The 20,724-nt window shown below is 38.8% G+C and overlaps 1 protein-coding gene across 3 annotated transcripts in view; it reads right to left on the reverse strand.

Moving 5' to 3' along the window:
* Positions 1–20,724, reverse strand: part of KDM4C (lysine demethylase 4C) — a 409,790-nt gene that overhangs the window by 315,807 nt on the left and 73,259 nt on the right. For all 3 annotated transcript variants that reach the window (XM_027549308.1, XM_027549310.1, XM_027549309.1), the window contains one exon: positions 2,621–2,670. In XM_027549308.1, coding sequence (XP_027405109.1) covers positions 2,621–2,670 — 50 coding nt within the window. The remainder of the gene's footprint in view (positions 1–2,620; positions 2,671–20,724) is intronic.

Genomic DNA, 20,724 nt, shown 5'->3' on the forward strand with positions numbered 1-20,724 from the left:
CTAGGTGAGTGATCACACCATCATGGTTATCTGGGTCATGAAGATCTTTTTTATATAGTTCTTCTGTGTATTCTTGCCACCTCTTCTTAATATTGTTTGCTTCTGTTAGGTCCATATCATTTCTGTCCTATATTGAGCCCATCTTTGCATGAAATGTTCCCTTGGTATCTCTAATTTTCTTGAAGACATCTCTAGTCTTTCCCATTCTATTGTCTTCCTCTATTTCTTTGCACTGATCACTGAGGAGAGCTTTCTTATCTCTCCTTGCTATTCTTAGGAACTCTGTATTCAAATGGGTGTATCTTTCCTTTTCTCCTTTGCCTTTCACTTCTCTTCTTTTCACAGCTATTTGTAAGGCCTCCTCAGACAACCATTTTGCCTTTTTGCATTTCTTTTTCTTGGGGATGGTCTTCCTCACTGCCTCCTGTACAACATCACGAACCTCCATCCATAGTTCTTCAGATACTCTATCAGATCTAATCCCTTGAATTTATTTCTCACTTCCACTGTATAATCATAAGGGATTTCATTTAGGTCATATCTGAATGGTCTAGTGGTTTTCCCTGCTGCTGCTGCTAAGTCACTTTAGTCGTGTCCAACTCTGTGCAACCCCATAGACAGCAGCCCACCAGGCTTCCCCGTCCCTGGGATTCTCCAGGCAAGAACACTGGAGTGGGGTGCCATTTCCTTCTCCAATGCATGAAAGTGAAAAGTGAAAGTGAAGTCGCTCAGTCGTGTCCGACTCTAGAGACCCCATGGACTGCAGCCTATCAGGCTCCTCCATCCATGGGATTTTCTAGGCAAAAGTACTGGAGTGGGGTGCCATTGCCTTCTCCGGGTTTTCCCTACTTTCTTCAATTTAAGTTTGACTGGCAATAAGGAGTTCATGATCTGAGCCACAGTCAGCTCCCGTCTTGTTTTGCTGACTGTATACGGCTTCTCCATTTTTGGCTGCAGATATAATCAATCTGATTTTGGTATTGACCATCTGGTGATGTCCATGTGTAGAGTCTTCTCTTGTGTTGTTGGAAGAGGGTGTTTTCTATGACTAGTGTGTTCTCTTGACAAAACTCTGTTCACCTTTGCCCTGCTTTTTTTTGTACTCCAAGGCCAAATTTGCCTATTACTCCAGGTATCTATCTCTTGATTTCCTAATTTTGCATTCCAGTCCCCTATAATGAAAAGGACATCTTTTTTGGGTGTTAGTTCTAGAAGGTCTTGTAGGTCTTCATAGAACTGTTCAACTTCAGCTTCTTCAGCATTACTGGTCCGGATATAGATTTGGATTACTGTGATATTGAAAGGTTTGCCTTGGAAATCAACACAGAGCACTCTGTGTTTTTGAAATTGCATCCAAGTACTGCATTTCAGACTCTTGTTGACTATGATGGCTACTCCCTTTCTTCTAAGGGATTCTTGCCCACAGTAGTAGATATAATGGTAGATGGACAGGTAATAAGAACCTACTATAAAGCAGAGGGAACTCTAGTCAATCTCTGTGGTGACCTAAATGGGAAGGCAATCCAAAACAGAGTGGATATATGTATACCTATAGCTGATTCACTTTGCAATACAGCAGGAACACAAATTGCAAAGCAACTATATTCCAGTAAATTAATTTTTTAAATTAATTTTAATTAATTAATTTTAAAAAATTAATAAAACAGCAGCTAAAACTGTTTAAAAAAAGTGAGAGAAGAAGATGGACAAGGTCAAGGGAGGCACAACTGAATGAAGGTAGTCAAAAGGTACAAACTTCTACTTATAAGATAAATAAGTACTAGAAATGTAACAAATAACATGATAAATATAATTAACACTGCTGAGTGTTATATGTGAAAGCTGTTAAAAGAGTAAATTCTAAGAGTTTTCACCATAAGAGGAGATGTTTTTCTATTTATTTTCATATGCATATGAGATAATGGATGTTCACTAAACCTATTGTGACAATCATTTCATGATGCAAGTCAAATCATTATGCTGAACAGCTTAAACTTATAACATGTTGTATGTCAAGTGCATCTCAATAAAACTAGAAGAATAAAGAAAACAAAGAGGGACAGAGTCTTTAAAAAAAAAAAAAAAAACAAATTTCAAGTTCCAGTAAAGTATGCTTAATTTTACTAGTCTAAGAAGGCATACAATATTATGCCTGTCCCGTCACCTGGAAACATTCACCTTCATACTTCAAGCACTCTCAGGCCCAAGAGAGGGGGATTTAACACAACCCTTTGGTGAAATGATATGGCAACATGAAAAGTACCCATAAAACATCCTAGAGCCCAAGATCCAGTATCAGTACTTCTCTGAATTTATCTCAATGGTACAACTAAAGGAAATAAAAATTTTATTGACACAGTGATGTTAAGTACATTACATAAAGGAGAAAAAACTGGAAATAACTAAAATAGGTTAAGTGAAATCAGTTGACAAAAACAAAGCAGCCAACTAAAATAATCATGATGATTATGCAATATGGAAAAATTAAAATTGCTCAATGAGAAAAATACTTGGAAGCCAATAACTTGAAAAGAATAAAATTAACATAATGACATTCTACTCTGTAAAAATACCTCAGAAACAAACAACCTATCGTGTAGATAACAGATAGCAAGCTTACCTTGAGCTAGTCTTTCCAGTCGTTTTCCATGTTCTGGGGGTATTGCATACCTAAAATTTTAAACACAAATAACAGCTTTAGGTTTGTAATTGTTCAGCTCGTATCCTAAGGGTGTCTATTTCTAAATAATTTCATGCAAAAAAAAAAGTCAATCCCAAACTCCACATAGATGAACTAAGCAGAATATTAGAGAACCAAACATAGAGCTGTATCTCTTAAACACTAATCAGAGGAAACATAAACTTAAATCATCTATTTCAATGCCCCAGATCACCATTCCAACCACATTTTACACATTAGGGAACAAAGGCCCCAAGCCACCAAACGACTTGGACAAGGCAGCACCTGGCCACAACATGGAGATTAGAGCCTCCCTTGTAACACTCACAACACCATAGCAATCCAGGGCTATTTTGGGTTTTATGTTTTTTGTTTCAAGCTTGTTTAGTTTGGCCTTTGTTTTTAAGCAGAGTTATTTTTTAAAAACCTTTTTTAAAATTAAAAAAAAAAAAACTTAAAAATTTACTGACAAGCAGGACAGAAAATAAAACTATTACATCAATGTTTGTATCTCCACCAAACCTTTCTAAAAATATTGTACTTTTCAAATACTTTTTTAAATACAAGTTTACCAGCCATAAAAAAAGTTGCTTTTATTTATTTCACAATTATGTAACTTTTAAAGTCTTGATATATAGAAAAAGAATCGTTGGGAATTCCCTGGCACTCCAATGGTTAGGACTCGGCACTCTCACTGCCAGAGTGCAAGTAGGATCCCTGTTTGAAAAAAGGAATTGTTCATCCTTGAACAAGAGAAATTCTTCAAGTATTACTCATTTCTAGTTTGGTGTTTTAAAAAGTTAAATACTTGAATTTGTTTACTGTGAACTTACTAACAAATTTTAAAATAATAATCTTAAGTTAAATGATCATTTCATGTTTTAAATAAAAATATGTTAATCTTCAGACCTACATTTGCTGTTTACTAGCTCAAGATATATTAAGTACAAGTTAGGTTTTTACTAAAATAACTTTTCTCATTTTACTTAACACCACACTTGGTTGCATTTAATGCCACTGATAACATATGCAAAACTTAATTGGATCCGATGTAACTAGGCAATTCTCTAAAAGAAAATTCAACCATATATCCTGTTGCTTAAGGCACTGTTAATAAAAGTATTCCAACTGAATTGGAAGATAAAAATTTTAGCATAACTAAATGATAATCACTCAACATATTTATACAGTAGTCACTTCTTAACAATGTTTAATCCCTGGTTTACACTATCAAATATACCCAGAAAAGGGGACACACACACCACAGACAAGCAAAACATACATGCTAAGACATGCACATGTATACACACAGGCATGCACTCATGTAAGGGCTGGACATGGAGATATTTATATTTATGTATCCAGATTCTTAAAAAATGATATCAAAGTTACAGTTCATTAGTCTGAAATTCAACCATCTGCTCCCAGAAAATATAAGTGTAAGTACATATAAATGTATATATAAGCATAAATATAAGGATAAAAAATACCCTTGACATAGTCTTTCAGTTGGTTCTCACCAACTCTGACAAAAATCACATGGCCAACACATAGCCATCACATCTCTAAAAAGGGTTCTAGTAAAAATTCTCTGGAGGTTAATCATTAGAAAGATATTTGCCATATACTATACATGTATCAAAAATTGTTTAAATTAGACATACACTGAGTGTGCCTCCTCAATGCAGCTTGGGTCACTAAGGTGTAATTGACCATTACAGGTGGAACCTCACTTTGCGATGTACCCTTCCAAACCTACCCTCCGTGATGTGCCCAAGTCATCTCTGCAAACTACAGATCTGACCATGACAAAGCCCTGGGTCTTCTTCCATGGCTGACTTACCTGAAGGACAGAAGCTGAGCATTTTGCAGGGCACACAGACCTGCTGCAGTCCTAACACCTCTTCAGCTGCATCTACTGATCAATGTCCCATCAAATCCTGTTCTTTGGCTTTACCAAAGAAGCCACTTCTAGTGCCTTTGTTACTTCATACCTCCACTACTTTCCATCCCTTATTTCTGGGCTTTGTATACCCTTACTATCCCCGTCCAGCCAACAAAACCACCACTTCTTTTTCTCACCCAGCTTGAGTCATCCCCAGGGAGAGACCCACACTCCTCCTTTCACTCTATCAACCACACAGCAGATAGCCTTCCATCATGAACTCAGAATTTAATATTTTTTTTACTTTTCTGTCTCCCTTTCTCCCTTCAAACTCACTAGGCGCAAGGACCAGTGTCTCTTCTGGAACAGAGCACCAGAAAAGCAGATGCTCAGAAAGTGTTTGCTGATTTTTGTGGGCTCTCAAATGATGAATCATGTTCCTGATGAAATATATGGAAGGAAGGATGGAAGATGTGGAAGGATGGAAGATGTGGAAGGATGGAAGATGTGGAAGGAGAGGAAGAATACAGGAAGAAAAAAAAATCATGAAAGTGAGAAACTAGAAAAACATGCAAGAAATTATATAAGCCGATACCTCATTTCCTAAATACAGGGTCAGCCTGGCATACTCAGGACAACTCTACCAGTTTCAATTTCCCAATTCATTCAAATGTCTAATTCAATCAAATCTTTCTCCCAGGACTCTGTACTTTCAGTGTGGACTCCCCATTTTGCCTTCCCTTCTCTTCGTCCCCTGTGGATCTCACCCAGGGCTCTAGTGCATAGAAAATCCATGGACTGTGAAGGACAAAGTGTGCTCACAGTAGGTAGGCAAGACTGGGGGACCTAATTTCCACTTAAATGGCATGAAAATGGCTGGGTCTGCCCCCAGTAGACCATTACCATCACTAAACTATCTCCTTGGGCAGCTACAGACCTCATATCACTATCTTAGCATAAAAACTTTTATTCCTTCTGCTTGGTTTTCAAGATCCCAACCCCCAAACACAATTTAGCCACAGCCACAAATATCAGCAGTCCACTCCCAACAGTCTGGACTATTAATTATTCCCTCCCTCACAGGGGTTTTGACCTCACTTCTCACCACAAACAGCCCCTCCTTCCTGCTTCAAAACCCAACCTCCCAATCCCTGCCCAGATTTCACCTCCTCGATGAAGCTTTCTTTGACCACTGGAAACCTCAGCAATTCTACTTCTTTCCTACCTTCCAGAGACCTTCCATTATACTTCTCACATAGTGTTTATCATCTACTGCTTTCCACAGCTAGCTGTTGTGTGGTATGAATAAATCACTTTTGTGTGGATAGGCACCGTGTTCTGTGACAGAATACCCACCACCACACAGGAATTCTCAAATAAATTATCCCTTTTAACCTACCTAGTACAGTGAGAGTGTCTGCTTCACAACTGGGTACTCTGTGCCACCACTGCTCAATTAGGCAACTGATTCTTAATTCTTTGAAGATATAAGTGTGTTTTATACTTCTCTGTATCCTTTGAAAACCACCATTATGTCTACCATTGCATACCCACACATACGTATTGATTTGCTGAAATTACTAATTCTTCATTTACCCTTTAGGACAGTGTATTTGTTTCAGACATAATGAATATGACAAACAGTTCTGCTAACATTAAGAAACCATGAATCACTAATAAACTAGTAACATACTAATTAGATATTTTATTTAAAATTAGCATCTTTTATAAATTAGAGGGAGGAGAGATCTAATCTGAAGGCCAAGGAAAACAGAATAATCCTTCTAAGCACATCTTTGGGTGGTTTACTCAAAGAATAGACCCAAAATGGTGTTATCTTGGTGGCTGAAATTTACACACATTATCTTTAACTGAATAGTATCAGGCTGACATTTCAAACTGTCAGTTGGTGAAACTGTTTTTCAATTGGTACTAGATCCATTTCTTTGATTAAGGCTTTGTCTATGAACTGGTCTCTGTATTGCTCATTTCAAGATATGTTCAGAGCATTAGTCCATCAGAAATGTTTACCAGCACTACTCAGAGGGTAACTCCCATTTCTCTGATAATCCCCAATGTCCCCCTAATTTCTTTCAGGAAACCATCAAGGACAGTTTCACCAAGCCAAGGGCCACCAAGAGGAGCTCCATTTCCAAGTCCAGGCCACGCTCAGGCAGGTCAGTCCTGAAACAGCACAGACCTCAGCTCCCTTTCCCTGATGGAGGCTGTGTGTGAAGTCGCCCTGCCCTCCTTTGCATATATTTCCTCTTCTTCCTGCTGTTTCACTCTGTCATCTCACACGAAGATTCAAGCTCAAGTCCCCAAAGATTAGTTTTCTGACAGACAACTCTAAATTGCCTTTCCTTCTTGTACGAGCATAAGCAAGTTATACTTTCAATAGTTACTAAAGTGTTGAAAGCTGAGTGAAAAGAAAAACTGACCAATAAAATTACATCGCTCATCACAGCTACCATTATCAAGCACTTATAATATGCCAAACCTCGTGCTAAGATCCTGTGATTGAAGTTCTCTTATTAACACCTCCATTTTACTGATGACAAAACTAAGGTTTAGAGGGATTAATTTTGTTAAGCAAAGTCGATGATAGACTGGTACCCAAGCCCAGATCTGAGTCTAGAGCCCAAGATGTGCTCTCCAGCCCCATATCCCAATCCTGTTTCCTCATCAGTCACACCAAGATGCCAAGAGGAAGGAAGTGACAGGGGCTACCAAGCCCATCCCTCCCAAGGAAAACCCACACCATTTACAATGATCACTGCAATTACTGCAGAGTGAGCCAACTTTTGGAAGTAAAAGTTTTCTGCCTGCTAACAGGCCAAAGTCCAATATTCACACAGAATACTTCTCCCAGCTACCCTTCTTACATTACCCATTTTTAAAATTCGCAATTGAAAAAAATCACTACCTTTGAAACTAAAGTAATAATACATACCAGGCAAATGATAATGACATTTTAAATAAAGTGCAATTACAAAAAACAAAGCCATCAAATCACTACTCAAAACTTATCTTTGGTTCTTGTTACAAAAAGCTTCATGAATCAAAAAGTGCCTAAATTATATTTCAGAAAACTCAATATTTCTGAAGTAATTTACCATACACTTTTTAATTAAGGCCTATTCCTAATTGTGTCAAAAAGAAGGCTGAACTATAGATTTTTATATGTGTGATTATGTTACATTTCCACATTACTGATGTTAACAAGATTCACCATTTGCTCATTTATTAAAGTTTAAGCAGTAATATTTTATATTATGAAATCTCGTTAGTTAACTGTGAAAACAGAACACTGCTTACTTCATTTTCAGTTCTTAAATAAAAATAGATGAATGTGAGAAACAGAAACTGTGACTATAAGGGCTGCTTTGGTGGTAACCACCCGCCACCCCCACTGCTGGATGAGGCCCTCAGCACTTTCAGCAAAGGGATGCTCCTTGTCCCCACGTGATACTCACCCAGGGTCTAGTTCCCTTCCTCATGATCATGCTCCCTGGAGAGGGAGGGAATGGTGGCCAATATGCAATGAATGCTCCGAGCCTGAGTATTGAGCCCTGGCCCTCTTGCCTCCATTTGGGACCCTGAGGCCCTGTCAGGACCAGAGCTGCCTCTGGAATCTGCCCAGGGTTTGAAGGCAGTCAACTTTTCCTTCTGCCCAGTCCTGCCTTCCTCCCTCCCCACAGCGGATGCGTGCAGAGCACTATCCTAGATACTGCCAGCACACACCTGAGTCTCAAAATTGGTTTCCTGAGCAACACATGCTACAACAAACAATTACAATGCATGTGTTTGTAAGGAGGTGTCACTTAAGCATTCGACCTGCAAATACAAGCTGGTCATCTCTAACTATGACCTGGAGAATGAGGTGTTTGAGCTGAGGCCCTCAGAGACAAAATAAAAAGCCTCTGAGAAAAGGAATTCAGCCAGAGCTTGGCCTTACCCTATGCCCATCTGTGGCCCATTTCCTGACAGAACAATTAGATAGAAAAAATAATATCTAGCAGCCACATGTGTAGACCATCGTAAGTGAGACAACTGCATCAAGAAAAAGGTATTATAAAGTATTAGTTGATATCAACTATCAGATCAGATCAGATCAGATCAGTCGCTCAGTTGTGTCCGACTCTTTGTGACCCCATGAATCGCAGCACGCCAGGCCTCCCTGTCCATCACCAACTCCCGGAGTTCACTGAGACTCACGTCTATCCAGTCAGTGATGCCATCCAGCCATCTCATCCTCTGTCGACCCCTTCTCCTCATGCCCCCAATCCCTCCCAGCATCAGAGTCTTTTCCAATGAGTCAACTCTTTGCATGAGGTGGCCAAAGGACTGGAGTTTCAGCTTCAGCATCATTCCTTCCAAAGAAATCCCAGGGCTGATCTCCTTCAGAATAGACTGGTTAGATCTCCTTGCAGTCCAAGGGACTCTCAAGAGTCTTCTCCAACACCACAGTTCAAAAGCATCAATTCTTCGGCGCTCAGCCTTCTTCACAGTCCAACTCTCACAATACATGACCACAGGAAAAACCATAGCCTTGACTAGACGAACCTTTGTTGGCAAAGTAACATCTCTGCTTTTGAATATGCTATCTAGATTGGTCATAACTTTCCTTCCAAGGAGTAAGCGTCTTTTGATTTCATGGCTGCAGTCACCATGTGCAGTGATTTTGGAGCCCAGAAAAATAAAGTCTGACACTGTTTCCCCATCTATTTCCCATGAAGCGATGGGACCGGATGCCATGATCTTCGTTTTCTGAATGTTGAACTTTAAGCCAACTTTTTCACTCTCCACTTTCACTTTCATCAAGAGGCTTTTGAGTTCCTCTTCACTTTCTGCCATAAGGGTGGTGTCATCTGCATATCTGAGGTTATTGATATTTCTCCTGGCAATCTTGATTCCAGCTTGTGTTTCTTCCAGTCCAGCATTTCTCATGATGTACTCTGCATATAAGTTAAATAAGCAGGGTGACAATATACAGCCTTGACGTACTCCTTTTCCTATTTGGAAGCAGTCTGTTGTTCCATGTCCAGTTCTAACTGTTGCTTCCTGACCAGACAATATTAAAGAAATCTTTATGTTTTAATACTGATCTGTTCAAAATACTCAACAAATAATACATTCAGAAGTGCAGTGGTTTTTTAGTACGAGATGACTGATTTCCTGTTTTCTGTGGCATCCCACAGGGCATCAGGGTTTCCTGAGGCTTCCTGAAGGAAAGAGTTGCTGAGGGAGAGTTTCATGATACACATTTCAGGCAGGTCATCTCTGCCTTTATTTTCAAATTTTGTATAATTTGACCTTCTGAAGAAATTTTCATTTATGGAGTTTGAGAACCTCCATGCTAGGCCAGTGTCTTCCAAAGTGAGGACCCATCACAGGAAAATTTTTTCTGGTTTACGCATGAATACTCAGAATAAGAATTTGATTCACGTAAGACTTGGAATCCAATAAAATTTTGCTAAGAACAGGTGTTATGCTACTGCTAGAAAATAAAATGGAGTGTGGGGGTAATAAAAGCTATGCTTATAAACTGTAAGTTTCCTAAAGACCATTCTGTCTTATTCACCATGGTATTACTAGCACCAAGACCAGTACCTGACAGGTGGGTGACTCCATAAATATTTAATGAACAAACAGGAAACAAACAAACAAACAAAACCAAAAATCACCAAACACAGACGCAGTGTTTTACAGAATCAAGCATTAATATAACAGAAACAAAATGCCATTTCAAGAAGAATAAAAAAAATAGTAACTTCAAAAATTGGAAATAAAAACATGTCCATAAGAAATTATTTGTTCCTATCAAAAATTTACCAAAACCAGTACTTTCCCAAGGAAAAACAATCTTACCGTATTTGGAAATCTTCAGTGGATGGTATACTTTTGAAGTGATCATTTATTCAAAGGATAATTATATCATCCGTAAGAAAAAGTATCACTAGCTTAAAGAGTTCCACTACAACTGGCTTACAGAGTTTTAACACAATTAACTCCAACAAAGTACTGAAGCATTTTCAAGGAGATTTCCTATGATTGAAGTTTAATCTTCAAGGGAAAATTACCTACACAGCTACTTTACAGTTGGAAACCTCTTTGAAAATTGAGAGGCTTTCAAAAGTGCACATTACCCAAAGCAACCAAGCTACCCAACGACAACTCAAGTAATATTCAAAACAAACAAACCAAAAAAAAAGTACACAGCCTTAAATTAAAAAAAAAAAAAGTATTCGCTTACATGCAGATTTTTTTCTTTTTTTTTAAAGACATCAGTTCACAGAAAAGGAGATCAGACTTGTGGTTACCAGAGGCAGGAGGTGAGGAGAGGCAGAATTGGAGGAAAATGGTCAAAAGGTACAAACTTCCAGTTATAAGATAAATAAGTACATGAGATGCAATGAACAACATGATGACTATAGCAACAATGCTGTATGATACACAGGAAAGTTAAGAGAGTTAATCCTAAGAGTTCTTATTACTGTATAAGAAGAATTTTTTTCCTTTTTTCTTTTTATTGTATCTATATGCAAAAATGAATATTAGCTGAACCTACTGTGGCAATCACCATGGACAAAGCTAGTGGAGGTGATGGAATTCCAGTTGAGCTATTTCAAATCCTGAAAGATGATGCTGTGAAGGTGCTGCACTCAATATGCCAGCAACTTTGGAAAACTCAGCAGTGGCCACAGGAATGGAAAAGGTCAGTTTTTAGTCCAATCCCAAACAAAGGTATTGCCAAAGAATGCTCAAACTACCGCACAGTTGCACTCATCTCACACGCTAGTAAAGTAATACTCAAAATTCTCCAAGCCAGGCTTTAGCAATACATGAACCATGAACTTCCAGATGTTCAAGCTGGTTTTAGAAAAGGCAGAGGAACCAGAGATCAAATTGCCAACATCTGTTGGATCATCGAAAAAGCAACAGAGTTTCAGAAAAACATCTATTTCTGCTTTATTGACTATGCCAAAGCCTTTGACTATGTGTATCACAACAAACTGTGGAAAATTCTTAAAGAAATGGGAAAACCAGACCACCTGACCTGCCTCCTGAGAAATCTGTATGCAGGTCAGGAAGCAACAGTTAGAACTGGACATGGAACAACAGACTGGTTCCAAACTGGGAAAGGAGTACGTCAAGGCTGTATATTGTCACCCCACTTATTTAACTTATATGCAGAGTACATCATGTGAAATGCCAGGCTGGATAAAGCACAACCTAGAATCAAGATTGCCGAGAGAAATATCAACAACCTCAGATATGCCAATGACACCACCCTTATGGCAGAAAGTGAAGAAGAACTAAAGAGCCTCTTGATGAAAGTGAAAGAGGAGAGTGAAAAAGTTGGCTAAAAACTCAACATGCAGAAAACAAAGATCATGGCATCCGGTCCCATCACTTCATGAGAAATGGATGGGGGAACAGTAACAGACTTTATTTTTGGAGGCTGCAAAATCACAGCAGATGGTGACAGCAGCTATGAAATTAAAAGATGCTTGCTCCTGGGAAGAAAAGTTATGACCAACTTAGACAACATATTAAAAAGCAGACACATTACTTTGTCAACAAAGGTCCATCTAGTCACAACTATGGTTTTTCCAGTAGTCATGTATGGATGTGAGAGGTGGACTATAAAGAAAGCTTAGTGCCAAAGAATTGATACTTTTGAACTGTGGTGTTGAAGAAGACTCTTGAGAGTCCCTTGGACTGCAAGAAGATCCAAGCAGTCCATCCAAAAGGAGATCAGTCCTGAATATTTACTGGAAGGACTGTTGTTAAAGCTGAAACTCCAATACTTTGGCCACCTGATGTGAAGAGCTGACTCATTGGAAAAGACCCTGATGCTGGGAAAGATCAAAGACGGAAGGAGAAGGGGACAACAAAGGATGAGATGGTTGGATGGCATCAACCGACTCAACGGACATAAGTTTGAGTAAACTCCAGGAGCTGGTGATAGACAGGGAGGCCTGGCGTACTGCAGTCCATGGGGTAACAAAGAGTCAGACACGACTGAGCGACTGAACTGATCTGAACTGACTGTGGCAATCATTTCACAATATATGTAAATCAAACCATTGCACTGAATGATTTAAACCTACAGAGTGATGTATGTCAATTATGTCTCAATAAAATTAGGAAAAGAGGGACAGCAAATGGTCACATGTTTCTGCCAACACCTGACATTCCCTAGATTATATTAATCTTCTTCATTCAAGTGGGCTGAGAGGTAACTTAGAGGAGCAAAGACGATGACAGCAACCCATCTAACTCAAGCCCTTGTTGATGTGTAATGCCTTCTCCAAGGACATTCACTTTTTTTTAACCACACTTCAAGGAAGATTGTTACATGGGCCTATTTTGTATCTGGTCAGATCATTTCAGACATCACAGGACTAGATGCAATGTACACTCAGAAATATACATTGTAAAATAACATTCTGGAAGTGTCATGCATGAAGCCTCATATTAGTCACTTGGAGGAAAGAAAGAAGGTTGGATTTGTACTATCTGTGGATTTCTCTCTGGTAAGCTATCAAATCTGTTATCATCACTGAAAACCAAAATGTAGTAAAAGTGTCTAAAAATTTCTAACAGTTCTTTGTTAACGTCTAAAAATTTCCTATATATCAGGTTGATTGTATTCAAGACATCACACAGGATACATGACTGCTTTATTTTATAGGTTAATTTTATAATATTTACCCATAAGAAACCAAAAAGAATATTATAAAAAGATCAATGAAGCCTGAAAGCAGCATGGTGCTGTACACGTATGACATAGAAGGGAGCAGATCCCCCAAAAACCTGCTTCAGCAATTAAACACATCTATGAAGGCAATGGCACCCCACTCCAGTACTCTTGCCTGGAAAATCCCATGGATGGAGGAGCCTGGTAGGCTGCAGTCCATGGGCTCGCTAAGAGTCAGACACAACTGAGCGACTTCACTTTCACTTTTCACTTTCATGCATTGGAGAAGGAAATGGCAACCCACTCCAGTGTTCTTGCCTGGAGAATCCCAGGGACAGGGGAGCCTGGTGGGCTGCCGTCTATGGGGTTGCACAGAGTTGGACATGACTGAAGCGACTTAGCAGCATGGGCCTGTGGTGATGAGACTTACAAAGATGCTGTGGGGCTGCCCTCAAGAAGCCAAAAGTCTCCTTGAGGAGACAAGACCAAAACACACAAATCAATGAGAAAAAAAAAAAGTTCTAAAAGAACAGGACATAACAAAGTGGTCAAACTGACTGTTAAAATATTTAATATATAAATCACAAGAAAAGAGAGCAATGTTGGTTCAAGTCGTCAGAAAAAGAAACTTATAAACTATATATTCTTTAGTTTTCAGTTCAGTGTATAAAGAGGACTGTGTCAACTGCCTCTGCTTCGAGTAAAAGTCAGCGATCAATTGCTAGAAATGCTTTTACAATAAGTTAAACAAGCATACATTTTAATAATCTTAATATCCTAAATATATATATATATATATATATATATATATATATATATTATCTCATCTTAAGGAAACACCCCCAAAGGACATCTTTTCAAACCTCATAGAAAATAAATTAAGAGCCCCATCAGTCCTGGGTGTTCTTTGGAAGCAATGATGCTAAAGCTGAAACTCCAGTACTTTGGCCACCTCATGAGAAAAGTTGACTCATTGGAAAAGACTCTGATGCTGGTAGAGATTTGGGGCAGGAGGAGAAGAGGACAACAGAGGATGAATGGCTGGATGGCATCACTGACTCAATGGACGTGAGTCTGAGTGAACTCCAGGAGTTGGTGATGGACAGGGAGGCCTGGAGTGCTGGGATTCATGGGGTCGCAAAGAGTCGGACACAACTGAGCAACTGAACTGAACTGAAGTTAATTGAATCAGTCTTCCTAAGATTTTTAAGCAAATATCTGAACTTATTTGGGACTTTTCTTTGTCTGTTATCTGTAGGAGACTGGGTTTTACTCCTGTTGTGCAGCAAAATTCAGGTAATAGCGTCCACCCTCTTCTCCAAACACAAACATGGAATTCTGATGGGGGCTGCCATTCTTCATGTCTCTTCCCTCACCACCACAGAGGCAGACCTGTGACCAAGCCAGGACAATCACAATACTTTCCGACCGTTGGCCTGAGCCTCAGTGATTATACAAGAGACTGGAAGAGAATCCATGCCAGGAAAATTCACGGCCCTCCCCGATGGCGCAGCTTTCATTCCTGGTGACACAGGGAGGAATACAGAAGCCAGGGAGAAAAGTGAAGGCAACACATGGAGAAGTGGGGCCCATTTTTGAGCTAACGTAACTCTTAGTTTATACTTCTAGGAGCCAAGACAATTTCAACAAAACCTTCTCAATCCAAAGAAATTCAATGCAGACATTATTATATTTTTATGTATTAAAAAGAAATCCAAATAACATGAAGAAATTTATGAAGTATAAAAACTAGCTGACCAGGAGTACTAGAAAGAGTAAAGAGGACTGTGTTATAGCCTTCAGGAGTTAGGCTGGTCCTCATCCTGGCAGTTCTTATTCGATAGGCTTTATTTTTCAATTTAGTTTTAATTGTAGGATAATTGCTTTACACTGCTGTATTGGTTCCTGCCATACATCAACATGAATCAGACATAGGTATATATATGTCCCCTCCCTCTTGAACCTCCCTCCCACCTCCCACCCCATCCCACCCCTCCAGGTTGTCACACTGCACCAAGTTGAGCTCCCTGCATCATACAGCAAATTCTCACTGGCTATCTATGTTACATATGGTAATGTATATGTTTCCATGCTACTCTCTCTATTCGTTCCACTCTCTCCTTCCCACTCCCACTCCATGTCTACAAATCTGTTTTCTATGTCTGCATCTCTATTGCTGCCCTACAAACAGGTTCATCTATACCATTTTTCTAGATTCCATGTATATACTTTAACATATGGTATCTGTTTTTCTCCTCCTGACTTACTTCACTGTAAAACAGGCTCTAGGTTCATCCACTTCACTGGAAAGGTCTGATAGACAAAGCACTCTTAGCTCTCAACAGGGACAAACTAGCTTTTTCCATAGCTTCATTTGAGGGAACTGAATGTGAACAGGCATTTAAATAAAAAATTATCACTCATTCCCTGAGGAAGACAAAATCCTCAAGGTAAAACACATTCTTTCTAAAATGTGGGATTTTCTGATTTCAAGCAGATTTCCAAAAGCTATCTAGAGAACAAACCTGAAGGAAATAAAGCTGGGCCAGTGGCTTCTCCCACTCTCACCTACAATGGTCCTCCCAACTGAATAACTGCTATCAATTATCACATGATTGGAATCTAGCCACATTTTACCCTTCTGAAAATCTCTTATTTTGTCCCAAAATGTAAGAGGCTGGTTTCTCTTTGGTTCTGCAGAAAATCTCATTAAAAGAAAGCTGGTGCTATAAAAAAAAAAAAAACAACAACAACACACAAGCACTCTTTCTTCTTGCCTATTCCTTCCTCTTCACTGTTCCCTTTTCACTTTAAATCAATGGGAAGATTTGATTAAATCAAGTTAAAATCCCAGCTGCAAGACTCACTAGTCCCCCAGATAAAGAAGTTAAGGCTCTGAAAGTCAGTTTGAGAGTCCTTAGTTTAAAAATGGGGCAAAAAAACACCTATGTGAAACACCTGTTGTCTGGCTTACCTGAGATGATTTCTTAAACTGACTAGCACAATTCCTGGCACACAAAAAGAGGCACACATGAAGTGAACTGCAGTCACCAAAGACAGAGAACATACTTCATCGTCCTAGTCAAGCTCTACACCTTGAAAAGTAAGCTTACAAGCAATGAACACATTCGGTGTCACAGAAGTAACAGTTATTTGCCAGAGCCTACTTGCAGAAGTGCAATTTAAAAATAAAAGAAGCTGCTTTCCTATATGCTCGAGTCAAAGAAAAATTTTTATTACACAAATATTAAGTAACATATATTTTCTACAAAGTGGTTTCCAAACTAAACAGTTTGAAGAGGATGAAGAGAAATACAGAGGAATAAAGATAAGTAAGTTAGGTAACATTTGTGAACCACTATATCTGGTAGAGTTAATTAGCAAGGCTAGCATCACTAATCCTTGTTTTCCATGAACTACATGGTAAATAAATTTGCATTAACCTTCTGATTTTTCCCTGAGAGTCAGGATTTGATTCAACAGTCTCTTTTCATTTAAATGGTTTACTGGAGATCTTGTAGGTGGTGACGGTGGTGGCTTTAAGTGAAAAAGTAGTTACAAGGAAATAAGAATCCTGAAGGAATTTACAAGCTCCTGCTATGCTTATCAGGGGTATCAAAAGTACTTAATACAAGTTTAGAGTTCCTGTATGAGAACCCACAGTCATCAGTCAGTGAGTGACAAGACACTGCATTTCATCACTTCAGGAAAACGCGTTGAGATTTACCTTCAAAATCACAAGCACCAGACCTCCCTGACACTCTCCTCAGAGAACTCGATGTTAAGCAGGGGTCTTTGGGACTCACTGCCTGGACTGCAGAGATGTATGTGTGTGCGCCAGTGTGGCTGTGTTTATCTCCAAGTCAGACTGAGGTCTAACTAAAATATCATCCATTTGACCAATAAAAATTTTTGCTTCCTGTTATCTCTGACTCTCTACAAATACAGATAGCAGCTGAGTACAAAATTAATACCATATCTGGGGGGTATAGTTCCAATTTTTTAAACCTTTTAAAGTGTTATTATCTAAAAATATATAACATAGATATGCCTAAATGATCAGAATAACTTAAGCAGTTAATTTTATTAACACTTCAATTTATAAATATTTATAAAGATCCCACATGCCACAACTGAAGATCTCTTATGCTGCAACGAAGATCAAAGATCCAATGTGCCATAACTAAGAACTAGAGCAATCAAATAAATAAATAAAGTTTTGAAATAAAATAAGAAAAAGGAGGCATAGGGTTATGCAATAATTTCCCTGGGTGATATTCTCAGTAAAAAGCAATGCCAGAACTCAAAACACAAGACTCTGGGGCAAAAATCTGTGCACTTAAAATATTACACAGCACTAAACAAATTGATCTAAAGAAAAAGCAAGGAATTTAGATATATCACACTGAATAATATGACACTTTATTATTGCTACATTTAACAAAATTGCACAATTTACTGAGTAAAATTTAGCCACGTCCAAAATGTTTCAGCCCATCCTTAATTTTTCAAAAAACTTCCAGGAGAAACTTCTCTCCTGACTTGAGACCTTTTCATAGTTTAAGACAAGTTCCCTTAAACTTTACCTCTCTCAGTCTCAACAGAGTAAATTTGAAACTATCTTATTCGCTGTATTTGGACACAGTTTCTCAAAGACAGAGATTCAAGTCACCATCTAAATTCTGTATCTCGCAGTAATTAACCACTATCATACATGGTGCTTGGGAAATAAACTTTTATTTTACTGATCCTTGAAACTCCCACTCAATCATACACAGAAACACATCATGCCGAGTTCAGGCTCTAAGTAATTACTATGACCAAAAAATTACTTATTTTTATAAAGTTATTAAGACAACAGTAACTACTAATATTTGAATAGTTCTTTTACAATTTATAAGACACCTTTATACACAGTATTTCCCAGGATCCTCTAAGCAATGCTATTAAGATAGAGAATAAATCACGCCTCTGTTTGGCAGTTAGAGAAATTCATGATGAATGGAGTATAGTGATTTGCCCTAAGTCATTCAGCTGGCAAGTGACGGATTGGGATTTTTAAAACAGGTCTTCTGACTCCAAAGTCAATATTAATTCCAAGAAAATAAATATGGTAGCACTGACTGCCATAGCAATTTTCTGCCTATTTTAAGCTTTCTCTTTTTCCTTAAACCTTCATGCTAGAAATGTTTAAATAAATCGTTAGCTCCTCTAAAGTCTCTTCAGTACATACCTGTGTTCATGAACACTTACTCGGCAAAATCTGCTACATGTTGTACCCAGTAAACCATGTCTCATGGCTTCTACCTGATAGGCCAGGCCTATCAGCAGCTACTCAGAAATCTCTGGAAGCTTGGTGTTCTTAATGATTACACTGGAGTCAAGAATCTTTATAAAACATTTTACATATTATCCTGTCTGCTCTTGAACAGACTGATCCAAAACAATTTAATACTCTATTGATTCAAAATGAGAATTACTTAACAGAGCATCAAACCTCTAGCCAGATCCTGTGTTAAGTGCTGACAATTTCAAAGGGAAAACCACAGCCCCAAAACTTCAAAGCAGGCACAGGAAAGGGGCAGCAGAAATGGTCACATAATCACTTGAAAGGTGCAAGGACAGAAGCCTAAGGTGGTGCAACACATGGTCCAGAAAGCCTTGAGGCAAAATCTAAGGAACACAAGGGCAAAGAAGAGCAGCAAGCACAGTCGTGGAAGTAAGGAGAGAATTTTAGGCAGTCTTTGTAATACCTGTAACCAGAACTTGGTGCCTAAGGAGAAAACTGAAGAAGAGAAGGTCACTGAAATTGAACTCCAGGCAGTAAGACCAGACAGGAGGAAGACACACTGCAGGGAGCAGAGAAGTCAAGCATGAATAGGGCACCCCTGGAGAAGAGTAAAGGCAACTCAACAAGGAGAGGACACCAGAAAAGAAAACCAGCAAGGGCACATGCGTGTGCGTGCCATGCACACCCATACACCCCAACTTCACGTCACCTCCGCATCCTCTCGTTTTGTACATTGGGTAAAAATACCCATGTGCTTTTTATCACAAATTACAGAATTAGAACACTGGAGTGCATCCTGATTAGCCTTGTCATTTTGTAGGTGAGGAAATTGGTCCACAAAAGTACAGCTCTTTGCCCAAAGCCACACACATCAGTAGCAGAGTGAGGACCACAGCCCTGTCTTCTGCTGCTTGAGTCTGAGTCTGCCAGACAACTGCCCACCTCCCAATACTTACATGTATTTGTATGCTTCTACCACCTTTCAAAGCTTACTTCAAATATATTATGATGGTTACTGAGGTGAATGCTAAGAATAAGAAAAGTGAAAGTGCTAGCGGCTCAATTGTGTCCGACTCTTTATAACCCCGTGGACTATAACCCACCAGGCTCCTTTGTCCATAGAATTCTCCAGGCAAGGATACTGGAGTGGGTTGCCATTTCCTTCTCCAGGGGATCTTCCCAACCCAGGGACTGAACCTGGGTCTCCTGCATTGCAGGCAGACTATTTAGCATCTGAGCCACCAGGGAAACTTTATGATAATAAAGTTTACCTCAAAATTATTTATGCCAAGCTAATGTAATCATTCATAAGCATACTGGGGAATAATCCTTAGAGTTATTTATATCACTCTTTTCTTACAGTAGCTATCTTAGAAAATGGAATGTAGATTAACAGTCATAATTCACTGCTACGTTTTATTATTTTACCATTATAAATAATGGCCAAGGTTAAAGGTAATAGTGATAGTATAAATCTATTCTTAATGCTTATAATGGAGTCTATATGCTTAAAAATGAATAGAATAACTAAATACAGAAAATACATTTTCTGTATTTAGAGAGAAAGAGATACTCTGAGAGAAAGAAATACTTTGGAATCCAGTGTACTTATCCTCACTCATGAACAGCGTGGCCCTCTTCCAAAAACAAGACTCTAGAATCAGTCATATCCTAACAGAATATTCTCCTCTAAGAAATCTTTGTTGTTGTTTAATCACCATTGTGTCCGACTCTTTGCTACCCATGCACTATAACCCACCAGACTCCTCTGTCCATGGAATTTCCCAGGCAAGAATACTGAAGTGGGTCACCATTTCCTTCTCCAGGGGATCTTCCTAACCCAGGGAGCAAACCTGCATCTCCTGCATTGCAGGCAGATTCTTTATCATCTGAGCCACCAAAGATGCCCAAGCAATCTTTAGGAGATAAGTCTTGGCCCAAGAGAGAAGGGAAGTTACTACTGTCTTAATAACTTTATAAAAATAAATCACTTTTCTTAATAAGAAAGCAGAGACTTCATTTCAACTCCTCCAATACTAAAATGTCCCAGGCATTGTCATGATTGTCATGAATTTCTTCAAATCTACGGAAAAGTTTTGCGACTAACTTTTCAGGGTTGTTTTTTTTTTTTGCCATACCATGAGGCTTGCAAGATCTTAGTT

The sequence above is a fragment of the Bos indicus x Bos taurus genome, chromosome 8, assembly GCF_003369695.1.
Source record: "Bos indicus x Bos taurus breed Angus x Brahman F1 hybrid chromosome 8, Bos_hybrid_MaternalHap_v2.0, whole genome shotgun sequence".
Taxonomy (NCBI): Eukaryota; Metazoa; Chordata; class Mammalia; order Artiodactyla; family Bovidae; genus Bos; species Bos indicus x Bos taurus.